This window comes from Harpegnathos saltator, unplaced genomic scaffold (genome assembly GCF_003227715.2).
Source record: "Harpegnathos saltator strain DR-91 unplaced genomic scaffold, Hsal_v8.6 scaffold791, whole genome shotgun sequence".
NCBI classification, from domain to species: Eukaryota; Metazoa; Arthropoda; class Insecta; order Hymenoptera; family Formicidae; genus Harpegnathos; species Harpegnathos saltator.
This window is the reverse complement of record NW_020230639.1, coordinates 776,665-801,301: the sequence shown is the minus strand read 5'-3', so window position 1 is coordinate 801,301 and position 24,637 is coordinate 776,665. Positions and strand designations below refer to the sequence as shown.

The window sequence follows — 24,637 nt, the reverse complement described above, 5'->3', positions numbered from 1 at the left end:
ATTCCGAGTGACTTTTATGGTCTTTGTGTTAAAACTTTTGCACGTCAAAGAGAACATTGATAAAAAAATACGAGACCCTCGCCGAGACCTCGTTGAAACGGCTTGCCGAGGCTTACAAGGGCTAGACTACCAACGAAAGAGAGTGCTCGGACTTGTTGAAGATAAACGAATAAAGTTAAACGAGAGAAACGTCCATCATGATCAGGCAGCTTAGTAGAAATTTGACATTTGCCGAGCTGTGGGCGCACATGCGGTCGTATCTAAAATCTAATAAGAGTCATACGTCAAAGATGTGCCGACCAATATCGCAGTCGTCTGCGTCCGATAGGATCGAGCTCGTGTTCACATTGCACAGCCGGTGAGAGAGAGAGAGAGAGAGAGGGAGAGAGAGAGAGAGAGAGAGGGGGAGAGAGAGAGAGAGAGAGAGAGAGAGAGAGAGAGAGAGAGAGAGAGAGAGAGAAAGAGAGAGAGAGAGAGAATCAATGTGCGAGAATCCCTCGCGCGGTGGCGGACGAGCGTCGTCAGGCACAGGATCCTGAACCGGATGTGCGACTCTCGTCAAGTCGCGGTAACGCGATCGAAATTCTATATTTAGAGCCGGGCAACACCCGGTACAGCACAGACGGTAGTCCGCGTATGGCGCAGCTATTCCTGTATTCCGCGATCGCCTTCGTCCCGCTCGCTCGTGCACACTCACTCTCTTCGTTTTTCGTCTGCCGCGCCGCCTGGGGAAATTCTTCGAGGGCGATGAATGCGCGCCGCGCGAATGCAGAATCGCGACATCGCATCGCGCCCGCGCTCCCTGAAATATTTCCTTTTATCTCTCGCGGCTGCCCACCCGGCAATTAAATCCGCTACCGCCGCCGCCGCCGCTGCCGCCGCCGTCGACGGCGGGAGGTTGCTCTCCCGCGCAACTCGCAACCCCCTCGAGAGTGTTCGCTCCCTTTTGCGCGATGTTTCTCTATCAAGAGTCAGTCCCTTTGCAGCTCAACATTGATTTAACCGTTCGACTAAACAGGCGTCTGTACACTTGAGATAATTTCTCGATCGAAGCAACAACGACGTGGCGGAAGCGCCACATTTACGGGTATATCGTCGAGATCTTTCTCGCACACTCAGCTGTTTTAGTGCAATTTCAAGAAAGGACTTTGGACAGATTTTAGAAAAGTTTAGCCGCACAATCGACCGAGAGAGAGAGAGAGAGAGAGAGAGAGAGAGAGAGAGAGAGAGAGAGAGCGAGAGAGAGAGAGAGAGAGAGAGAGAGAGAGAGAGAGAGAGAGAGAGAGAGAGAGAGAGAGCGTCCGCACACTCTCATTTTCCGTTCAACGTTCAAAAATGGTACGTGTGACAACAGGTAAGCCAAATCGGCGACTTGGTTGGAGGAATTTATTTACGGACGCGTTTGTTTTCCCCGGGGGAAATTCTCAAGAGTGGAAACCCACGCGGGATTGTTCAGCGGAGACTAAGATAGACACGAATCTCGTTTGTGTCTCACGATAAGTAACCGCGCGCACGCAGTGGCGAATGCTGCGTGCCCATGTGGAGAGATACTTTCTTCGTTTCTCCTAGAAATTAATCGTTGACCAGAACGATCCCCTGTCCCAGACAAAGAGTCATTCACGATTGGCGGCGTGTTCTGCGGCGTTGTTCGCGCTGTATCTCGATTGTCCGTGTACATACAGAGCGCTCGCGATATGTTCCGACAATCGTTCATTCACGACCTACTGAGCCGCGCATTCGTACTTTACGTTTACTTCGTTTACGCGCGAGTTCCTGCGACCCCCTCGTATCCGGTTTCGTGGTTATGAAAGATCGTTCGTCTTCCAGCTTCGAGCGCAAATGAACCGTTGAAAATTGGAGCGGTACGAGCAAGTACGAGTACGAGTACTACTCGTCATTTTGCGACGCTTTTCCACGGTTTATGGTATATACTTTGGCAAGATGGTTTGCAACATTTTTCATTTTCTGAGACGCTGTTCGGAACGAGAAGCCGATGGGTCCAGTCAGAGAACTTCACTTCTAGGAATTAATGAAGAACAAGTTCTCTCATTCAGGACCATCAGCCGCGTCCCAAACAGGTGTCGAGAGTGTTTGAATCGTTTCGGGCAAGCCGGTAAAAGTTCACCAAGTCGTCGAAGTAGAATACAAAAGATAAATAAATTCGTCATGCAGAGAGGAATTGCGCTATGTTTAGGTGTGACGGGCTTCGCGCGTTAACGACCTCGCGATCACGGTCGAGAATACACGCTGAGTAATTATCACGTGAGCGCTACTTCCGCAAGTTAATCGACGACGAATCGCATCCCGTTAAAGTCTCGTTAAAAAATTGTGATCCCCGTCAACGGCTCGCGGTAAAAAAAAAGAAAAAAAAAACCTGTAAAAAAAGCGATGACGGCTCGCGCACGATCGCCGTGTCGCTCTTGCATAACGTGTGGGCTGCTCCACTTATAGAACCCCGCTTACTTTTCTGGGTAAAGGTTGGACTCGGAGTCTCGTGATTCGTTCTTCGTGGAAGCACAGCGCGCGTCTCATTCCAGATTAACGCAGATACCGTGGCGGCTGAAAAGCCGCCAATGTGTTGCGATCTTTCCGCGAAACCGAGTCGAGTGGGCGCGCTCGGCTGAATTATCTTGCGAGAATGAATCGAGAAACGGCCGGCGAAGTCGGGATCGATCGATCGATCGACGAGAACGACGTTTTCGAGGAGGAAGCGTGTAGGAGGAAATAATTCCCATCGGCCGATCTGTCCTTAACAATTTGGACGACTCTTCCGCTTATTGATATTCACTTTGCGTCGCTTACGGAGGAATTTTCATCTTTTTTCTATTCACGACTGTCACACAGTTCACCGTGCAACCGGGTTCACCGAATCACTGTGCACGGTGGGACGGACGAGCGTATACGCGGTCGGCATCCGAAACCGGATACCGTATGATACGTATTTCGCGAGAGGGCACACTTGCGGCGCAACATGAGCGCAAACATGACGCGCCGCTATTCGACGTCATCGCGCGCCTCGCGAGCCGGAACGCGAGCTCGATGTGGAACAGTCTCGGCATTCATGCTCGATTCCGATGAGCCAGATACCCGCTGACTTATTAATCAAGGAAAATATGAATGAGACATGGCGCCTTTCGTACTTATTGCACTCGTGAACTCGCTCACGAAAGCAGACCTCCACCTCGACCGTCGCAAGTCAGTGTCGTGTGCCCGAGTGTACACGACGAATTTCATATGCCTGTGAAATAATTTTAACATCGCAAGTTTTTCAGTGTTAAACTACTGACGATTACATCATTCAGTTTTATCGTTCGGGAAAATCGTTCGGAAAATTCCTCGACGGTTGTCGGTCATCATCATAGCAATCATAGCAAAGGAATGTCTATTATGAACGTACATCAACCATGTCATTGAAAAACTTTGAGGACTCGTATTGTAAACACTTTGTGTTGTATGTAAATTATAACTGTTAACTTATTCGCTAGAAACTATTATGGCGACATCACATAAAGGTAAGCTGAGCTAAAATTTACCTGCCGCAAGATAGAGCGATATTTATTATAATTCTGATAATCCATTTCTTTGTGACTTCGCGCACGAATAATCCGCAACATCACACGTTTTTAATTTGAAGCTCCAAGTAGTTCTGGATCGATATTTTTTCATAAACGAAGGTTTATCCCGCACTTTCGCGAGTCACTCTGTTGTTCCGTCCCTTTGTTCCCATAGTTCCTCCTTTCACTTCATCGCCGTCCTACTCTCGAGCGAGAGCGAGCGAGCGAACGAGCGAGTGAACGAACGCGCGAGCCAGCTCTTTCTCTTTCGAGATCGTCCTCCGTCGAGGAGGACGAGGAGGAGGAGGATCGCGAAAGTGCGTAACGCGGCGTCAGAGGCGCCACAAAAGGAAGAAGAGCGAAACAAGTCGGCGGAGAGCGATGGAACGAATATGGAGTGCATCGAAACGAGACGAGACGAGAGGACGAAGGAGAGAGATATAGGACGGTTGTGTGGAAATATAAATGCGCGCTCAATCTCTATAAAATTTGCCGAGAGATCGCTCCTGCAAATATATATATATATATATATATATATATTATATATATCATTCTAGTTCGACCAATTTCCTCGCGTTTGTTGTCAGAGACGATTACGCAAATATAATTATGCAAATTTAATTGCACGTGCGACCGATTCGGCGATCCGTCCGATTGATGAAAGATAAATCTCCGCTCGTACGTTTTTGTTTTTTCGCGAAAATCTCATATTCTTTTGTACGTATACACCGACGTTTAATTGTCAGTCATAAATTCCTAATATTATATGAACTTTCGGTTCAATTCCGCGGATATATATTGCACTTTCTTACGTTACGTAAGAATCGTACGTATGTCGCGCGATGTCTGACGCGATTTCTATAATAATGTCGCAACAGCGACGATGTCCCTTTGTCCGTTAATCGGAGAACGAAGATTTAGCCGTAATTTTCTCGTGCGCTGCACGAAACGTCGTGCACCGCGCAAAACGAACGCAACGTTGAGGCGACGTTATTTCCGATCGCAGAAAACAAGTGTCTCCTTTGGCCGAGATCGTCGATGATGTAGACTGCTTGGAATACGGAATTTCCAGCGGAATGTATCGATCGTCGATTAAAGTTTCCAAGGCCCGGAAAACGACGTAAGATATGTCGTAGTTATTAATCACATCTTACGGACGGTAGAAGAAGAAGCAGAAGGATACAAACGACGCTGCTCGCCGCTCGTTTTCCTCGCATGCACTTTCTCAGCTGCTAAATCCCGCCGTAGCAATAATAACAAGGCAGCAATGTGAATTTCGAACGTATATTTTATCACAACAGTCAGAGCTCGTTGTCAGATGATGATTTTGAAAAGAGTCCGACGACCGCCGCAACGACATCTCATGCTAATAGATTCCGGAATGTTGTTGATTTAGCAAATTAATGCGATACACAGAGCTCTGTTCCTATCGCGTTCGATCCTTTTGTTTCGATCTCCCCTAATCACCTTATACGGATAATTGGCAGTGGTATTGCCGAGACGAACGTTGATGATGATATTCTCAGAAGGCGCAGGCGATACGTCTTTGTCGTTGCGATCGAAAATGAAGCGAATGAAGATACGTACGTTCTAGCGAAATTGCGTGTGCGTTGCGCATTTGTAATTCAAATGTCGCAACATTGTCTATGGATTAACGCACCTGGATCTTTCGGTTCGTTGCGTGCGAGGTGCAAAATATGGGATATTCAGGTTGCGCTAGTTGCTCGTACAGGATGACGTTATCGGATTAAGAATACCCTCATTGTCTACCGCGCGATGTCGTTATAACAGGTCGCGCGACCCACAAGTCCCGCGTGTGTTCCGCGACCACAAACGATCAGGATGAGCAGCGGCGGTTTCCAATCTACGTAAATTTCGGCTCGAAACTACGAAAGACAATCGTTCTCGGTGAGAATGTCGATGACGCCCGATGACAGATCCCTCGACGAAGATCACCGAGCGCTATTCGCGCTCTTCGCTCCGAAGAGTATCACGCGCGGAAGAGTGTCCCCGCCAAGTCGTCCGTCGTTAACGTCGCGACGAATTCACGACGTTTAATTCAGGATCGTCATTGCGGACAGCACGCAGCGACCCGGAAGGCTGAAATATCTGTTTCCGGGCGCGTGTCTCGCGTGCCGAGACTATCGCGCCGCTCCGTGCAAAATGGTCTTTAATCGCTCTCCCGACCGTCGGCCACGGTCCGTGCGGCTCCACCGCGCGAAGGTGGTACGAACTGGTCGGTGGCGGGGTATCATTATTATTTAGCATCGCCATGGGCAACGACGGTGCTCCTTTATCGAGCGACACTCATGTCGCACCGAAGAGAGCGCCCACCGTCCCGATACGGTGCATCGCTCGTTGCTCGCGAATTCTCGCGCTCAGACAACGAATTTCCCCGTGCCCGCGTTTGAACGTCTGGTAAAGAGTTGCCGGTAAATAATTCAGGGTGACGTAACTACTACTTGGACTCTTTCTATTCTGGAGAGCGCCGCGGCTATCGATTCCGCTCTCTGGCGACAACGCCGTCGACGTTTTATCGTGGAAAGATACGTATATATGCAGGCGAAGCAGCCGCTCGCGAGCAGCCGTGACCCCGAAAATGAGGAACGGCGTTAAATAATAGACGAGGATTTTCCCAATTCGTCAATTTGTGGTCGCTTCGTTCTTAACATTTGGAAAAACATTTGGATTCAGTCTAGTAGAGTAGAAGTGGAATTTTGCTAGTGTCGGCGGTCACAAAAAATTTACGTAATTTAATAGATCAATCTTTAAAAACTTATATCTGGATAATAAAATTGTGTTTTATGCTTCACTTCAAATGCTGGCTGGCATTTGTAAGATTTTTATTCAATATTTGATCGTTGTGAGATACTCGATGTGACATTGGTGTGTATATATACTCGTGTATATATATATATATATTTTTTTTTTTATAATATCAGATAATAATATATATCTCACACATGGGCGACATTTTAAAAAGCTGTGTATTGTCGATGCGTCGGTTCGATTCTCTTCTAATTTCGGGAAAATTAGAAAAATTATATTCCGAGTTAAGAAAAATCTATTTCTCGGAACTTTTTACGCACTCGCTTCGGCAAGGAAACTTCGCTTTACGAGGAAACTATTGAATGAACGGGGCAATGAGAGAGAGGATTTCCCCGAACGCTCTCGTACGCACAGTCGTGAGTCATCGGACATCCAGAGGACATCCTCGGGAGGGAAATTTGTTCGGCCCGTCGACTCTCGCCGTCGTTTCTCGGGTTTCCGTGACCCTCGTTTCCGCGTCCACGGAATTTCTTTGCGGCGAGGCGGACTCTCGCTCGTGTTCCGTAAGGCGAATCCGAACGCGAACGCTGGAAGGTGAGGGATCGATCGAATCGGGGCGTTGCACGGAGAGAGAGAAAGAGAAAGAGAGAGAGAGAGAGAGAGAGAGAGAGAGAGAGAGAAAGAGAGAGAGAGAGGGGGGGGAGGAAGACTCCGCGTGAAAGAGAAGATAAGGCTCGGGAAAGACGGTGCATCCTTCCTTAAGGGACTTCCGCCATTGCCGGGAGCGACAAGTCGCTCGCAATCTCCCGTCTCGCGAATATCGCTTGTTTCTCTCCGCGACGTGACACGATCTAATTTCGCGCTAGTTTACAACAGACGCAAACTATAATAAACCCGGGTGACCTACGGCTAGGTGATTACGTTTTATTGTTAGCTTCCACAGCGATAACAGTAATAATAAGACGGATTTAAAGCCTGTTACGCGCATGGAAAATACAACGTTCTTTGCGCTCGTTGTCAAAATTCGAGTCCAGCTTTTACAGCTCTTTTCCTCGCACTCATCGCGATTGCGCGGGCATACTTTACGTGTATACTTTACTTTTGGTTTACCACGTCGAGAGAGACGTGGATGGTTACTGTTATCATCATCATCTCGACTTTTTATTCCGTCAGTCCGGCTAAGGAGGCTAAGGCAAGCGATAGCGCGTTTTCTCGTTGGCTCAGAGGAAATGAGTGAAATTCTATATATTTTCTCATATCATATCTTCCTTTTTTATCGCTGTCTTGAGATTACTCGGATACTCGCAACGTTGTTCCAGTTTTGCGGCATCACCTGCACGGATATCTGCCGATCTGATCAATAACCATATCTTTCCGTGTCGCCGGCCTTGCTGTGTAACGATTCGTTCACGATCCATTGCATAGCGACGTATCGATTCGAGCCGCGAGTTCTTCCGTTTCCTTATTGCCTCACTCGCGTAATCCCCGAAGCGGCGGCGGTAGCCTAGCTCTCTCTCGTCCTTCTCGCGTCTATCGCGTTGATCCTCGAGCGGCGATATCTCGAGTACACTCGTAGGGGTATCGCGAAGGGGCGTCCGCCTTCCCCTGTTCGTTCGGCACGTCCGACGTTAGCTCATTCGCATCTGCCGTTCGCCACGTGTGCAAACGAGCACAGAGGTATCGCTAACTGGACGATAAACACTTTCTCTCTCTCTCTCTCTCTCTCTCTCGTGATATCAGTGCCGAGCCAGCAGACGCGACAAGCGCGTTACGCTGATATCTCGTTGATACCGGTTGATAAGGCCGCCCTAACTCTGGCCGTTTCAATGGACCCCTCAGTATCGAGGTTATCAGCCTGAACTGATATTTACAATCCAAGAGTCGGTTATCGACAGAGTGATTTGTAGTTCGTCCGCGAAATCACGCGATGGCAGGCAGGAAGAGGGAAGACGGTGCTTTTTGCGCAATCGCCCGTTAATTACTTTATTCTTACTTCACCGCAATTGATGTGGCCAGAGTATGGAGGCATCTTCCCTCCCCTCCCTCTCTCTCTCTCTCTCTCTCTCTGTCCGTCCCGTTCCTGTCCGGCTGAAAGACGAGAATCGTCGTGAGTCGTCGACTAACTGCAACATTGGTTGCGTCGCCGGCGCTGCCGCCAGGAGAGCTTTGCCTGCTCGTTGCATTATTAATCAAGCAATCGATATCTCGGTCTATGTTCCATGCACACATCGCCGATACCGCGTTGTTAGGCGACTGTTACACTGTATGTCACCCTGTCGCCCTGTCGTTTCTCTTAACTCTTCAGTATCCTTGCTCTCAATATACGTCCTCGCTGGAATCGCGAATCCCTCGAGCTCCTCGCGTCGAGGCGAAAGCACAAAGTTCGCCCTTGCTCCACCTTGATCTTGACGATAATACTTGGAAAGTGCCTTTTCTCCGTGTGAATCCATCAGGTTCATCTCCAGAACCGCTCCCTCGTGCGGTGGAAACATCGCGCGATGAAACAGGGTGTCGCGCGATTATGACATTTTCTCGCGCTTCCTCAGAGCAAGAAGAAAGCGGTCGTCGCGTGTCGTGCGACGCCAAACGACGAGCTGACGTGTCGCACATTTTCGCTCGTCCTTGCGGCCGTTCCGCGTGTCGCGAGCGATCGCTCTACGCCGTGCGCTACCTCGGCCTCAGCGGCTCTATTGCGCCGCTTCGCGGTAAAACCTTGCAAGGACACCTCGTCCAGTGCACCGTAAACTCGTTCCTCTCGTGCCTCCGCGCCGCCATCTCTCTTCCTCTTTCTCTCTCTCTCTCTCTCTCTCTCTCTCTCTCTCGCTCTCTCTCTGTCTCTCTCGCTCTCTCTCTCCCTCTCTCGCTCTCTCTCTCTCTCTCTCTCTCTCTCTCTCTCTCTCTCTCGCTCTCCTTGTCGCAATTAGCGGCCTGCACTTTTACGCTCCCCCGTGGAATGCAACGCTATTTTGCGCGGCCGCGAGAGACGATTGCAGCACCGCACCTGCACTGTGAAACGCCGCCGTGGTACGGTGTGACTCGGCTTGACTCGACTTCTGGCGTAGCTTGTGGCGTGTATACAACACACAGAGAATCCCCGCCACCGCGATTCAATGCGAGCACGCACACGCGCGAGTATCCTGGCTGATCTGCAATTTCAAAGTGCCTCGTGTTCGAACCGCACTGCCATTTTGCCGCGGTAACCTCTCGGTACTAGTGTCATTTGTTTATTTATTAGAGTCTCTCGGGTAGCGATACTCTCCCAGGCAATCGCGAATAATAACGGAGCCACATCGACAAACAAGAATGGATTTTCGTCCGAAATTTCTCCCTTCGCACGACCGATCATTTTGCACGAGACGATAATTCATGCGAAATTCAATTGATCGGGCGATATTATCCGAAGAGTGAAATAACGAAAGGAGATATTATAATTCGCAAAGTCCCATGTTTCTACAGAAGGCGACGCACGGCACGGTTCCCTCGCCCAATCGAGCAATCGCATATGTGTGTGTGTGTGTATATTTCGCTCCGGTTGATAACACCACCGTAACGACGCGATTGGCTAATCGCGAAACTATGCTATCGAATGTTAACATCGGCTTGCCGCCACTGCTGCCGCCGTCGCGTCGTCGAAGATCCTTCAGCAAGCGGGAGGCAGCGGAGGTGAAACGATTGCACGTTGCTACTGCGTGACGGTATCGTGATAATTAAAACAGATGCGTGTGTGCATCTGTCGGAATGATACCAGGCAAGAGTCGAATTAATGAAATCGACATAGTGATCTACCCTGCAATCGCGTTGCAACGCGACGGTTTGCGGGGCAAGGTTTGACCTCAGTTTATGCGCAAGTGCACTCCGCGCATGTCGAGCCCGAGTCGTGCATTTCGTCAGCGGAACAGCGCAAAGCGACGGAGAAGAAGGGGAGAGGAGGAGGATGTAACGCGATGCGGTTAATTTCTCCCGAGACAATCCAATATTAAATTAATTTTCATTAGCAGATAATACCAGGTGTCGTGCGCGCACTTGACCGCGATATACGCCGGCGCAGTAAATTAATCAGACGTTTCGTTCGCATCGTTTGTAATTACGGCTTAATACCTGGTGTTTTAATTCGCGACAAACGAACGCGGTTCTCGTTCCCTCTTTCTTGCTTCTCCTTCTTTTTTTTTTTTTTTTTGTTTCGTTTAATCTCAGTACGCACGCGAGATTTTGCAGCGTAACCCGCTTTGCGCTTACAACCCTATATCGTCGTCCTTTTTACCAATTCGCTATTGGACAATGCTGTTCCTGCTAATTACGCGTGAAACGCATTCGATATATCGCGGTAACATTTAATTACGATAATAATTAAAATATCATGTTTTAACATGATTACATACGCTATAATTGTTTCTACAAATGACGCTTTTGCCGAATCCACCGCATTGTGTAATTTTTTGTGTATTACTTTTAGTTGTGTTTAGTCACATATGATCGAAATTAACCGTATTTAATAATATCCCAGAAGGTAGAGTATATTTAATAAAATCCGATTTTTTTTCCATCGTTCTCAAGTGCGGCGATCGTGAATGTATTTAATTGCCGCGAATGTGAGAATCCCCGCGTTTTAATTCAACGAGCCAATTAATTAATCTACCTTCCTGGCTTTATATAAGTTAATAAAAAGTAATTATAACAAAGTGACAACGCGCATCGTACCGCTCGCGTTTTTGCGATCGCGGTTCCGCGGTTCCGCTAATAGGAATTTCGGGCCAAGGCCCGCGGCACTACAACTGAACATTCCGTCAATGTGTCTCTCTCTCTCTCTCTCTCTCTCTCTCTCTCTCTCTTGTTTTCTCTATACACTACCGCAGCTGGTAACCGCGAGTTTATCCTGGAGCGGCGGACAAAGCTGCCTTACGTAGACGGTACATATTTGTCGATGACATACTTGCAGCGGCGTAACTCGAAAGCGACACGTGTAATTTCGCCGACATATAGACGTGTTATTTGTATTTTTATAATTTTCCGAACTCCCTCGTAGTGTTTTCCGCGCGGTTTTATTCACGTCAGTTGGACGCGGCGGGATCTGTAAACGAACGTATCGATGGCCATGTAATTTAGCAAATGGTTCGTTAAATATAAATCTCGCAGATAGGATCTTTTCAACAAAAGCGTTGCATTCCTCCCTCCCTCCCTCCCTCCCCCCCTCCCCCTACCGGGTTGCGGATTCCGACGATTCCCGTTCTCTATTTTGCCAAATTTTCCCCATGACCATTTGCCGCGGGAATATTGAAAAATATTACATTTTCCCTCGATACGGTGTAGGACAGTTAATACAATCCAATATATTTTCAATTTCGTATGAGCCGATATTTCTTTTGTGAAGAATAATATCCCGATAAAAAGATAATGAGAAGTCAAAGATAATGAAAAGTTGCAATTCTCTTTGTGTGCAGAGACGATTCTCAACGGACGATCGATCCGCCATGGACCGATACGAGGAAGAGGCCGAGGACAGCGACAACGAGACAGATCCTGAGCAACTTCTGAACGAGTGGCTCGGCGAGTTGGACAATCTGACCGTGGTGAGTTTATATCTTTCTTCGCACGCGGTTTCTTCGTTAGCCGTTTTATGGTTTTATGGTACAAGTGACCACGCTACTGTCACTACTGTCACTAACAACGAGGCTCTATCCATATCGGACGTTATGACAGAGCCAGCCTTGACACTTGGCCGATTGAACGCTGTAGGTAACAACTTATAACAATTAAATTATAATTTGTTCTTATGTACTTTATGACAAACAGAATATTACATTCTCGAAAATTTGATTTGCTCGATGTTTTACAGTTTGTTCGTTAAAATCAATTCAATTCTTATCAAAACCAAAATCAAAATCAAAATCAAAATCAAAATCGATTTTAATCACAGATATGTGTTCTTAATTCGAAAGAGAAAAAAATCAATCCTTTTTTCGACATACATGAGTAACGCAGAGAAACAAAATTCCCCCGTCGGAAACGTCGGATACGGTCTCTGCTTTCGAATACACTTTACTCAGGTAATTACCCCAGGTCGACACTACGACACGCTTCTGCACGGAGATATGGCGAAGGGACGAATCGTTCGATGGGGACTGAGGCCCGTCGACAAAGTTGCGCGCCGCCGCTCTCGGCGGAGGGAGGTGTGGACGCGCTGTAAGATGTCACCGCCGACGCGGCGATCGCACGCCTCTCATTTAAAGTCCCGAATCTTTCGGAACACTTCGTGAAAGCTCGACGTAGGAACGTGAAATGAAAAGGCCATTCTTCTCGGTATTTCGCGACGCATGTCGTTTAAGCTAGCCACGTATATTCTCGTTATGCCACGTGGATCTACACGTGTACGTGACACTTACGCGATATATCATTGTGCAGAAACGCTGGAATACACTTACAATTGCGCAAGTGGAAAGTGTCGAAGGTTTTATCGTTTAAAGAACCAAGCTTCTCACGTGCTTCTCACGCTGTGTGCCTTGAAAACTTTGCAAGATATTTCAGATTTCCTCATAATTCATCAATTTTAATTGCGCGTTAATATTTCCATTTCTGCCGATGTTCGAATTCGAATTATTATTTGACTCTCAAACTCACCGCTTTATCGATCCCGCTAATATCGGATCGTAATAAAACATGAGGCACTCAATAATGGATCCGACACAGGATTTGTCGTAAATATTATATATATATTATGCTTTTAATCGTTCAAAGGAAAGAAACCGAATCATCGGCTTTTATCTTTTAACGAAGCCTTACGAAGCCTAAGTGTAACGGGAACAGTTCCCTGTAGCAATAATGTTAATTAATTGCAAACACTATGCGCACAATACGTGGAAACAGTTGTAAATATTGTGTTGCGTGATAACGATACTGTCAATTATCTGATTATAAATAGCCGCGTGCGCACCTAAGAGCTACTCGGTAGCTATTATACGGTAAATATTATGCCGCACGATGTATCGTGCGGTAATTAATGGCAAACGAGCAGTTAAATGTATCTTGAGACCATCGCAAACGTTGTGTTATCGAGCATCGGCAATTATTCATAAATTCTACATATTGGCGATGTCAAAGAATCACCTACAGTGATAATATTGAAACAATTCAAGCATTAAATCAACCGAGCATTGAGACTGGTGTAAGACCGCTCCAACATGCTCTCGGTATCGATCAGCTCCGCTAAAATAATTAGTTTCTCTCGTACAAGTTAGTATCCGGAGATCGAAGTTGAATAATTAAGGTCGACGAAACTTGGATTCGATTAGTTTAGAAGACGAGGCGATCCAATGAAGAGGCAGCTGACTAACTGCCACTCTCGAGTACGCGCTTCTCAATTGGTGTCAATTGGCGCGTGGTCTAAATGATTCGCTGGTGGATCGCATGAGAAGTTGCTGATGCGAGTTTACTTCCTCGAAAGACGTTCGCGTGCCTCTCTCTCTCTTCCCCTCCCCCCTCTCCCTCTTCTCTCTCTTTTTACACTTGCTTACAGTTTGCACTCGATATCTTTGGTTTTAGATAGTCGATATTGGTCGATATTTCGTGGTCGCAAAATACGTGGAAGGGAAATTGACGCGACGGTGAAACATGCAACTGACTTATAACATTTTATCATCATTATTATCATTTTTACGCGGATTGAAAATATTCAGCAGTCTTACATTGGACAAAATTACAAGAGTTCACACGATGACACGATAATTAAAACAAAGCGACATTCTCGTTATTTCGTTTTACGCATCGAAAATCATCAAACCACTTTCGTTGATAATTTCGGCGAGCAAATTTGACTAATTGCAACACTCGTGACGTTTGTTTGTCTACCGCGGTAACGACGCTGCACTTCACTGTGTGATATTCTGTGTGTATTCGAAAACTCGATCGTAAAAATACTAGTGAAATAAACGTCGCGGAATCTCATAATGGTCGTCGTCGTCGTCGTCTCGTCGTCGACGTCGACAGTTTCTCGGGCCGACGACTTCCAGTCCAAGAGCGAAACCATTTACCTACCATCGCCAGCTCTCTCTCTCTCTCTCATCTTCCCCGACTTTGTGAGATCCAGAGCTCACACAATAGCGACCGCGAAACGACAAATTGTCGACAATTGACGTGTCCGGATAATTGCGACGCGAACTTTGTCCGGCCGCGGCGGCACTCGGCAGACCGACGCTCGTCGCGCCGAAGCGCTTTTAACGCTTCCTGCCGAGACTCGTGCTAACCTGATCCAACCCGCGGTTGTCTCTAATTTCATTAAATCGCGGATAATCGCGCCGTGATAGATTCTCTGTTGCATAGTCATCTTCCTCCCTGTGTGTGTGTGTGTGTGTCCGTTAGCAACTTTCAGCGCACCGCAGACACGATTATCGGAGAACGATCCGCGAAATATCGTTACAAAGTTCCAAGCACTGCCTTTGTCATTAGTTGTCCGTGCGAGAAAAGTTTGCGTTTTTATCTCGCGAAAGTTTCTCGCGAAACCTCGTCACTCGTCTTTGTCGAGGCGATGACAATTTTCAGATTAGTCTGCGCGACTAACCGCGTCGATGATACGATGATACGATGTCTGACGCGCAGAAACCTTCGCCATCGTGGATTTCGCGAATAAACTCACTGCAACGAGACAATAACTGCATAAACTCGATCCTTCAACTCACGCTTGCTGCTTTAGAAACTTTAATGTTGTCAACTTGTGTGCTGAGTTTGCGTTTTGTTTTTCTCTTCTTCTTCTTCCTCTCCTCTACCGAGTTACCTCTCGAGGTACCTGTTGAGTATCCTACTTTGCATACAGACGAGCTTGTATACGTCTTTCGCGCGACGAAGCTCTCACCTGGTATTTTTGGAGTCACAACTTGATTCCGTCGGAAAAATAATTAAACGACGTCCCCCCGCCCGAGAGGAGACGCCGCCGCGGGCGCCGAATTTACTAGACGGCGCATGGGGTACCTCGATTAACATTTACCTTGAAATCAGATGCACGCTTTCGCAAAATATTATACTTGGCTTCAGTTTGCATCTAATCTGTATTCTTATTTCTAATTTAGATTTCATGCATTTGTATTTAAATGATATGACACGAGCTTCTTTTTCGTGATTTAATTTTTACTATTTTTTATTTCTAAATTGATTTTGACTTTTGACGGATTCAAAGTACGGATGGATTAAAGATAAAAGAGAGTTGTAAGCAAGGAGCATTATCAGAGACACAAATTAATATTTGCGAGGCCACAGTAGATTCGAAATGTTTGAAGGGACCACCGTACATGTGACAGACCTGATGGTTTGTAGATTCGCTTCGAAGATGCAATGTTTCGATGTTATTGATTGTTTGACCTCTCGCTTATTTACTAGCGAGCGCGGAGCGAGTGGGGATTAGCGGGACGGATGATACAGCACGTTTCGCCCTTTTGTTGTTTCGGTACTTTCGTGCGTCACGTGATTTTCCGTGACCGAGTCGTCATTACATCACGAGCCGACGAGCGACGCGCACATACCGCGCGATACGTAGTGCGTGCATCGGTGTCGTTATTCCCGTCGTCTCTTGAAATATTTAAATAAACCCACATTTCTCCCTCGTCGACGTCTCGCGTTCATTCATTAACACGTTCGCGTTTATTCGAATTGCACTTACGATCGAATTGTACTTACGTCGCGAGTGTGTCAGTGTCAGTGTTACAACAACGGAATATCCGGAGCAGCCAGCTGGAGCAGAAAGCTGAATTACCTGCAGCCGAGTTAATCCAGCCAGGACGTCGAGATGCAGGCAACAATACATAACATATAGTTCCAAGTACGTTAAATCACTTATAGAGCGGGAAACTTAACGAGAAAGCAATAAGGAGATATCCGAGTCGAAATTTGAGCTGGCATTCATAGTCCACTATCACTTGACGAATGATTATAGATTTCATAAATCTCTGCCTATTAGTCGGTCTGCATTCTATAAAAAAAATTTTTATTACAAGAATATTAATCGAAAATTAATTACTATATAAATTATCATAATTTATTTATATTCTATTACATTTATTACTATTTATTACATTTTTAATTATTATTAATCATTTTATATATAATTATGCTCAACTCGAAATGAAAAATAATTTACAATTGCTATGAATACCCGGCTTAGAATCAAATGCAAGATTCTATCAATGTTGATCAATAACCGAGTGTTGTTTGTTCCATTTTGAATCTGCCAACGCTTTCTTCACATTTGTTTATCATTGCCATTTTACGGGCTTTAAATTTAGAAGATTCCTATCAATGAGCAGCCTGATCATCGAACAAACAACTGCTAATTTTGTTCTAACAACTCTCACGTTTATTCTATTGGAATTCTATTGAAATTTCCAACGCCAGGGAAAAGAAAAAACAATGATGATGATCCAAAACAAAATTGTCTGTTGTTTTATTTATCCCCATTAATCCCCCCCCCCCCATTATTTACTCGGACTGATTATTTAGTATTTGTTCTATTCCATACTCGAGTGAATTACATCATTGAAACATCGTTTATGGAAACTAGGAATAAAAATTAAATAAAGATAGAATATCGAGATGAACGGAGTACTAAGTGATGCCAAATATTTACATTGTATTTTCTCAAAATGCTTGTGCCATAGAATCCGCGGATCTTGATTTAAAGGTTCTTGGCCTTTATTAACCTTGACGGTAATACCAAATGTCTTTCGAACGTACTGATGTTCTTTTCCCGCTTAAAATTATGAAATTGTGAAAATTATATTACTTAAAGGTAAAGGCAAAAATACTAGTGATTATAACTTACGAGAAAGTTATTATTACGAGTAATTTAATAGATTAAATAAGTTGTTCAGCATTTTAATGATATACAATTATAATATAGTCCAATATAACACGATATTACTCAGACGTATAAAATGAGCATATTACCGCCAAGGTCAAGCTTCAAGAACGGCAGCTTCAAGAAGAATAGCAGCAAATAAATATCTCCAGCGCGTAGGTAAGGCACCTAGGTCTGTTGCGCTACATTTCGAGATTGCGCTCCATTGATCGTTCAAATTCGATTCGCAGGATTTGCAGGACCAATGCGTAGAAGTAAGATTTCGACTCGGGTAGACGACTCTCTTCGCGGCTAGAACGCGCGATCGTCCTTCAAACTGTCGAGGATACCCCAAAGTTCTAACGCATCGGGGATGCACCGGTCGCAAATTGCGGCGAATTTGATTGCGAACGCGACGCCTCGCCGATGAGTAAAAGTACTCGCTGAAAGTGAAACCGTGTGACGTGAGTAACCTTGAACCTTCGGCGAGCGAGCTGGCGGCCACGGCGAATGGACACTCGAGAATCGAGTCTAGTAGCGGTGAAAGATGGATGAGCGGCGGCTTCGAGTACGCCGCGCTCGGTAGCTGCTGGAGAAGTGTTTGCGCGCGCGCGCGCGCGCATGCACTTGCACTTCGTAGCTTTGCGGCGAAGGTTCGGCGAATCGATAGTTGCACGCCGCGCGATCGACGTGTCCGCCGTCGTGTCCCGCGACGTCACGCGATGTTTACTTCTCGCGACCGGGCAGAGTTAAAATCGCGATGCGATCCGACAAAGGGTGGACGCGCACGTCACGATAACGTAAAGAGTCACGGATTAATTTTGCAAAGAAACACGGACGATTCTCCGATGTTATACAACCGCATGAGAGCACTTCTTCTTCTTCTTCTTGTCGCGTCGCGTATTCACCTTGCAGCTGTTGTCCGCGAGCGCGCTATTATTAATAAGACATAACAACAAAGAAGATGAAGTGCAAGGAATTCTTCGATGCTCCGGTTGCTCGTTTATTATATCCGCGAGTCTGCCAGCAAAATGTCGAGCGCGACGCCGCGAGCGCGTGATCATCGAGTCTAGAGTCATTTCGATGAGTAATCTTGCTTACGACACAGGGTTTTTATCAACGGTTGAGAGATACGAAGTGCTGACGAATTCTGCTTGAACACGCAAAACCGCGTGTTTGAACTCGATGATTCGCGTCACGAGAACGATAAACGGATACAGTATAGTCTTCTCCTTGTCTTGCGTTGTTTTCTTCTTCCTTTCTCGCTTCTCTCTTTCGCCTTTATTTATCGAGATTACTCTCAAACGTATCGCGATAGACGAGAGAGGGAGAGAGAGAGAGAGAGAGAGAGAGAGAGAGAGAGAGAGAGAGAGAGAGAGAGAGCTTTTGCACTTGCACTTGGCGATGCATCAGAGGTCGGTCAAGGCGCCTGTGTACAGATCGATAACCTGGCAACGCGGAACGGATAACGTTGCACCGTGGTCGCTGACCCCTACGTGGCTACAGAGCATTGCTAGAGAACGTTGAAACAGAGAACCCTGGAACGTACTTACGAAATATCACTAGTCAATTCGCGCAGGCCGGGCTTTCATCTTGCGTTTCCGTGTACGGAACGTATTCCACAGCGTGAGCGCTGTCGAAATTAATCTCTGCGAATTTTTTCATTATTCACATTACGCGGTTCCTTCAGTTCCTCGCGTAGCTTCGCGGGATGAGACAAAAGCGAGCCAAGCGAGAACGGCTGAGAGAAGCGCTAAATAAAGAATATCGTAGTGTGAATAGCGTCGCTTTTTCGTCCCTTTGAATGAAAATGAATCTCTCGGTGAAGAAGGATCAGGAAAGAATTAGATGAAAATTCTTTCAACAGGAATTGGATCAATTGGAGAAGTTAGGTGCGTAAACGCACGAAGATGCATCGTATACATCGATCGTAATGACAGATGCGGCACAATGTAGGGCAACCTTGATGAGTAGTGTTTTTCTTCCTCCATCGCGGATAATGCCTTAATTTTGGCTTCGCCGTCGTCCGACAGAGTCTCGTCGGCTTGGTTGAGATTACGTGGTGTGGTCACGATGCCGGTCGTCGTCGCGCGGCGGGGAGGAACGCACGTCGGGAATAATTCGCGTGTCGCGGATGTACCGTAACGCGAGCAGAAGAGCGAGATGTCCAATTTGCACAGTCACATTCCGCGCCGGAGAACGTTTCGTGAGCGAACGAACGCTCGCGCAGTGCCACGCGTGAAATTATACCATGCCCCGCTGCATTGCATAATGGAATTTCCTAGAAGACACACACCGCGTAATTGTGTCATCTTCGCGCAATACAAATCGCTCTCCCCCCTTGCTTGCTTTCCCCCGCGGAAGAGAATCGAGATTTTAGAAAGCGCGAGAGGAGTTGTCACGCGGCTTCTTCGTCCTCCCGTCCTCCCGAGTCGGGATAAATATTTTGCACGACGCGACGGCCATTTACACGACCGAGAACGAAATGATGCTCGTTCAATGACCGGAGAGACGCGTTGAGCGAAATAATTATATATAAGTAGCCGACTCATCTCTTCCTTTATAGCAATATATATATATATATATACACACACACATATCATAGCGTTTACTGTAGTTTTGCTTATTAGCAATTTGAAACATTAAATTTAATTAAATTCCAAGCCGGATGGTTTATTCATACCATGAATATGGTGGTGAATATCAAGAATTAATTACGTTATTACGATATAAATTAATCCTGCGGGCGGCGGTGAAAATCGAAAAGTCCCTCTGCACAGAGGGCTCTGCTTCTTAAAAAGCAGCTTTCTCACCTCCGAGTGAAAATAAGATTTTCTTTGGAGTTTCTGCATAACTTGAAGTGATTATTTTATTTATCGGGATTTCAACTCGGAGCAATTTACGATAACGTATATAGAGACAACGTACAACGATAACATTTAGGAAAATTGTTGGCGCTGCCTCGGCAGATATAATATCCACCACACATATCTAACAGCTCGTGCGAGGAGAACTCGTTTTCCGCGCTGCTGTATCTTTGTCGCATACGTTACCGACAGCGGACTGTTTCTTGCCTCGACTCTGGTAATGCAGGTTACAGCCTTAACGTTCCCTACCCTGACAGTTCCGTAGTCGAGACACGTGTGGAGCTGATACCTCCTCAGCAAGTAGACTTTATGAAACGATTTTACGAAACATGACTTGACGAAACACGATTTCACGAGAGGAAACTCCGACGACCCGCGTGCAGCTCTTTCAAGAAATTCGGAGTCCTTTCTTACGTATTTATCTCTTATCTTTTGCAGAATTATTCTCAAGAAATAATACACGGTGAAGTGATTTTTGTCGTGTACAACCGTTCACAGCCGTAATATAACACAACTTCGTTGTGTGTTTGACGCGTCGGGTAATTGCTTCGCAATTATCTGACGTATCAAGAGAGAAAGCTGCGACGCGCGCAAACGCGCGTAAGCGAGTAATACGAGCAATTTTCTTACGTAACATATCTCGGATTAATGATTCATGCAATTGTGCCAAAATCCGTAGCGTGATTATTCACTCGGATGCGATCGTCGTCGCGTCGCGTCTCGTCTCGCAATCTCGGGAAGATCGGTCTAAATTTATAATTATCGAATTTATCGTGCGGCATGATAAGTTGCGCGCGCGCACATTCTTGCCATTATAGAGAATGACCGCACTCTCAAGCAGGCTAAATTGTTCATCGTATTGCTTGATCGTTCGTGTAATAAGAACAAATCGGAGCGAATGCGAACGGCATGGCATGGCATGGCATGCCATGCCCGCGGTGAAATAGACAAACGCTCAAGAGCTTCCGGTGGCTATTAACATGCGGGCTCCGTAGTATCCGCATCCGCGCCGGGACTTGATCGTGCGCCCCGGAGCCAATGGGAGCCTTTGTCTCGTAATATTGCCGTATCCGGTGCCACTTGTTCGCCATCGGGTCTCGAGTCCCGATCGAAAGAAAGTCTCAAAGTTTGGCTGTCCGTGTCGCGCGCTGACTGTGTCGGAAACACTGGCTGGCCGTGTCCAGTACTGAAGACGGCTGCTATCGCGGTAAAATGTGTAATAACGTCGCGTCTCGCGCAAGAGAGGCGCAGAGAATATACATTCTCACGTACACGACACGTCGTAATATTATACAATAAGTTTATCATCAACGGCGATTTATGAGCCAAAATTACACAAGTTAGTCGTTAACAACAAAAATGTGTTTTCGATTTCGTTCCGGTTCGATCAACTTGGCTGAATTAATTTCGTTTACTAATTTAGTTTTCTTAATTTTTGGCACGTAGCCCCCTTTTTCTTCCCTCCTTCCTCCTTCCTCCTTCCTCCTTTTAGAAGCGAACGGTATACAGTTATACATATAAACGACATCTTTGGGTAATAATTCATAATTGTCCACTTACGGGGCGAAGCTCTAAGCACGCACGAAAGATCGTCCATTTGAGAGGATGAAGGCTAATCGTCGGATTATCAATCGCGAATGTATATCACGCGCGGTGCGCGAGCGCGAGCGCTCGCGGGATTATATCGGCAATTTTAAGTCGTACAGATCGCGCGCACCCATCAGTGCCGTGGGTGACCCTTGGCCGCAATTATGTCTCTCGCGTAGTAGTAGCCTAAACATCGCGTGGTAGGAAATTGGGGGTGACCTCTTGATCCCGCTGCTCTCCTCGGCCGCCCCATCATGCGGCGCAACGTGTACGTAGTTCGTTAGGATCGATTCTGAGCGACTCGCGCGCACGCGCGCGCACGCGCGCGCGCGCGCGATCGAGCATGATTTCTCGGCGGAATCAAGCGGCATTCATCGATGTCGCGCCGAATTCACGACGGAAGGAGATTACCGCGCTTTATTATTTACCGATCGACAAAGGTCGATGTGTGACAGTGAAAACGTGTTAATTTTCACACCGTGTCTCGTTAACAAAGTACAAATTACACACAGCACATAATAGATACACAAAGCCGACGAGAAACTTATTAAACACGTGGCCGTCTCTTCACTCTCAGAACAGAACGCGACGTTACGCGACAGAACGGTAAACGGTGGTGCACAGCGCAGCAGTGCAGCAGTCGACTCGTCTGCTCCGACATGCAGCGTACATTTCCCTCCCCTACTCTTCCTCGCTTTTCTTCGCATCGCGTATTCAGGAAACTAGTCCGCCGCGCCGGCCCGCGCCGCGTTCTTCTACTCTGTGGTGGTAGCGCCTGAAGAGACCTGGAAATGTAAAAGAATCGCTCAGGTAGCCATGCGCTGTGCACGTGCCTAAGGGCAGCTGTGCAGTTTGGCTCGACCTTCTTCTCGCTCGCCCACCCTTGCGCTCGCGCACCGCGCGCGCTCTCCGTAAAGCGATCCTCACTTCCGTGTCTCCTCCGGGGCTTCTGTTTTCTCTCGTCGGTTTCTCTCTCGGGGTCGGACGAACCGTTATCAACGTGCTCGTCAGCCGCAGAATAAGAAGAGGAGGAAAGAAACGTAGAGCGCCAAGTAGCGCGCGCGATGAGGAAGAAACCGAGAATCGCCGAATCGGAAAAATTCTCCCGATAACTCGTACGTATTAGTGAAACGCGTTAGATGGATTCTGCGATTCTCACGCGTTGCAAATAACGCGTTTCTATCTATCTGTCCTGAGACAGAAACCTGAGTCCTGGAATTAATTCTGGAAGCGAACTCGCTCGATCCTTTTCTCGCGCTCGCGCGCGCGCTCTCCCGGCTGAAGGCGAGGGACGGAAATAGAAAAATCCCGCGGCGGATTCACAGCCACGCGTCCTGCTTGCCATCTGTTGCGGCGGTCTCTAATCTTGTCAGATAAATCTTGAGGGACGCGACGCGTATTACCTTTGACGCAGCATTTTTCGTACGAATGAATGTCACTTTTACATCACACCCCCCTTTTCCTCCCTCTCCCTCTCTCTCTCCCCCCCCTCCTCCCCCTCTCTCTTTCTTTCCAGCCTACGTGAAATTTGAGCAAAGAACGAAACACACACGAGTCAATCACTCGTACAATCGATGATCAAATAAAAAGTATAGGGAGTAGTTCAACTCCCAAAGTCGCATTACTTTAGCGTTAGGTATCGCTCGTGGTAAGAAAAGAAGACAGAACAATAAGAATCGTGGAAAATAATTGATCGACGATCGGGAAAATGTTTTTTTCGTATGAAAAAATACGGACAGATATTTCGCTAATCGAGAATTCAAATCGGGTTAGAGAGAAAGTACACGCGTGTCCCTGGCGTGTCCCTGGCGGCGGCGACGGCTCTCATGCGCCCTCAACACCTCGGCTCCGCGGCAACGGCTCGTGGCTCCTCAAGCCTCTCTCGTCCTGGCATATATATCCGTCGTTCCGTGGGTTGCAGCTGCCTCGTAGTGGCAGCACGTGTTCCTCTTTTCTGGGCAGGTGGTTGGCGTCGTTAAGCAATCGCGCCTCCCCCTCGATGAGGACCGAGATTTGAACGGCGTGTAGCCCGTCGGCGAGCGAACGAAGAAGACCGCGAGCAGGAGGAGGAAAAAGAAAGAGAAGAACAGGCTCCGCAGGCACGAGGCTCGTGGCTGCGAGCGGACTCACTCATGGTACTTTTGCCCGGTTGATATTGCACCTTTTCGAAAACTGTGATTAAGCTGCGCTCGCAGCTCCTCAAAGACATTCGCACAATTCGTACAAGTTCGCGCAACTTGAAAGATTTATCCGCGTGTCACGACGTATCACCCAATGTTGAAATAAAGACCGATCAAAATCCGATGAAATCGTCCGGTTCTCTGGAAGAAAATTGACGGCAAATTTATAAAAAAATAAATAAATATAAGAAAAAAAAAGAAAAAAATTTCCCACGAAATTCTCGATTTCATCGATTCAACATCAAAAGTGGAAACGGAGGTGAAAACCGGCTGACTTGATCGCGGACGGGTATCCGATGTTCGGAAATGGCAAAATGAAAGTTTTGTCGTTCACCGCGTAAACGTAAAACGTAAAAGCGTCGCGCGCGCGTACACAGGGATGTTCGCGTTGTCCACATTCACGTCCGACAGATTATCATGTCGAATCCGCGCGCGCGACGAGTAATTTGCGTAAAGTCGATAAGCAGCCAATCGCGAAAAACGAACGTAACGAAGGGTGGAACTATTACGCGGTCGTGCCCACGAGGGAAGATGGAGATGGATGGATGGATGGTGAAGGTGTCCGTCGTATTGCGGGTAGGTACCTTTCTCCCCTTTGGCCCGCATCCGCGAGAGTAAGAGGCGAAGGTATAGGAAAAGGATGGCGCGACCGGCAGGTGATGCCGAGAGGCGCGCTGGTCATATAAGCCCGCGTGCGTCGTGACCGGTTCCCGGATCATGGACGCAGTGCGCGCGGTTTACAGCCGCTTAATAAGCTGTAATAAGGAGGACCGCTGGGTCCTAAACGCGCTCGATACCTCGTGCGCGATAAATCTCGTGCGGAGCGGAGCGGAGCGGAGCGGAGCGTACGTACGGTGAATTGCC

At 47.1% G+C, this 24,637-nt stretch overlaps 1 protein-coding gene across 2 annotated transcripts in view; it reads left to right on the top strand.

Moving 5' to 3' along the window:
* The window catches only part of LOC105189112 (amyloid beta A4 precursor protein-binding family B member 1-interacting protein), a 141,978-nt gene that overhangs the window by 27,685 nt on the left and 89,656 nt on the right, over window positions 1-24,637 (top strand). The window contains exon 2 of one of the 2 annotated variants that reach the window (XM_025306622.1): window positions 11,762-11,890. In XM_025306622.1, coding sequence (XP_025162407.1) covers window positions 11,792-11,890 — 99 coding nt within the window. In that variant the 5' untranslated portion in view covers window positions 11,762-11,791. Of the gene's footprint in view, window positions 1-11,761; window positions 11,891-15,479; window positions 16,126-24,637 lie in introns of those variants that run through there. The other variant, XM_025306625.1, reaches the window with a different exon arrangement.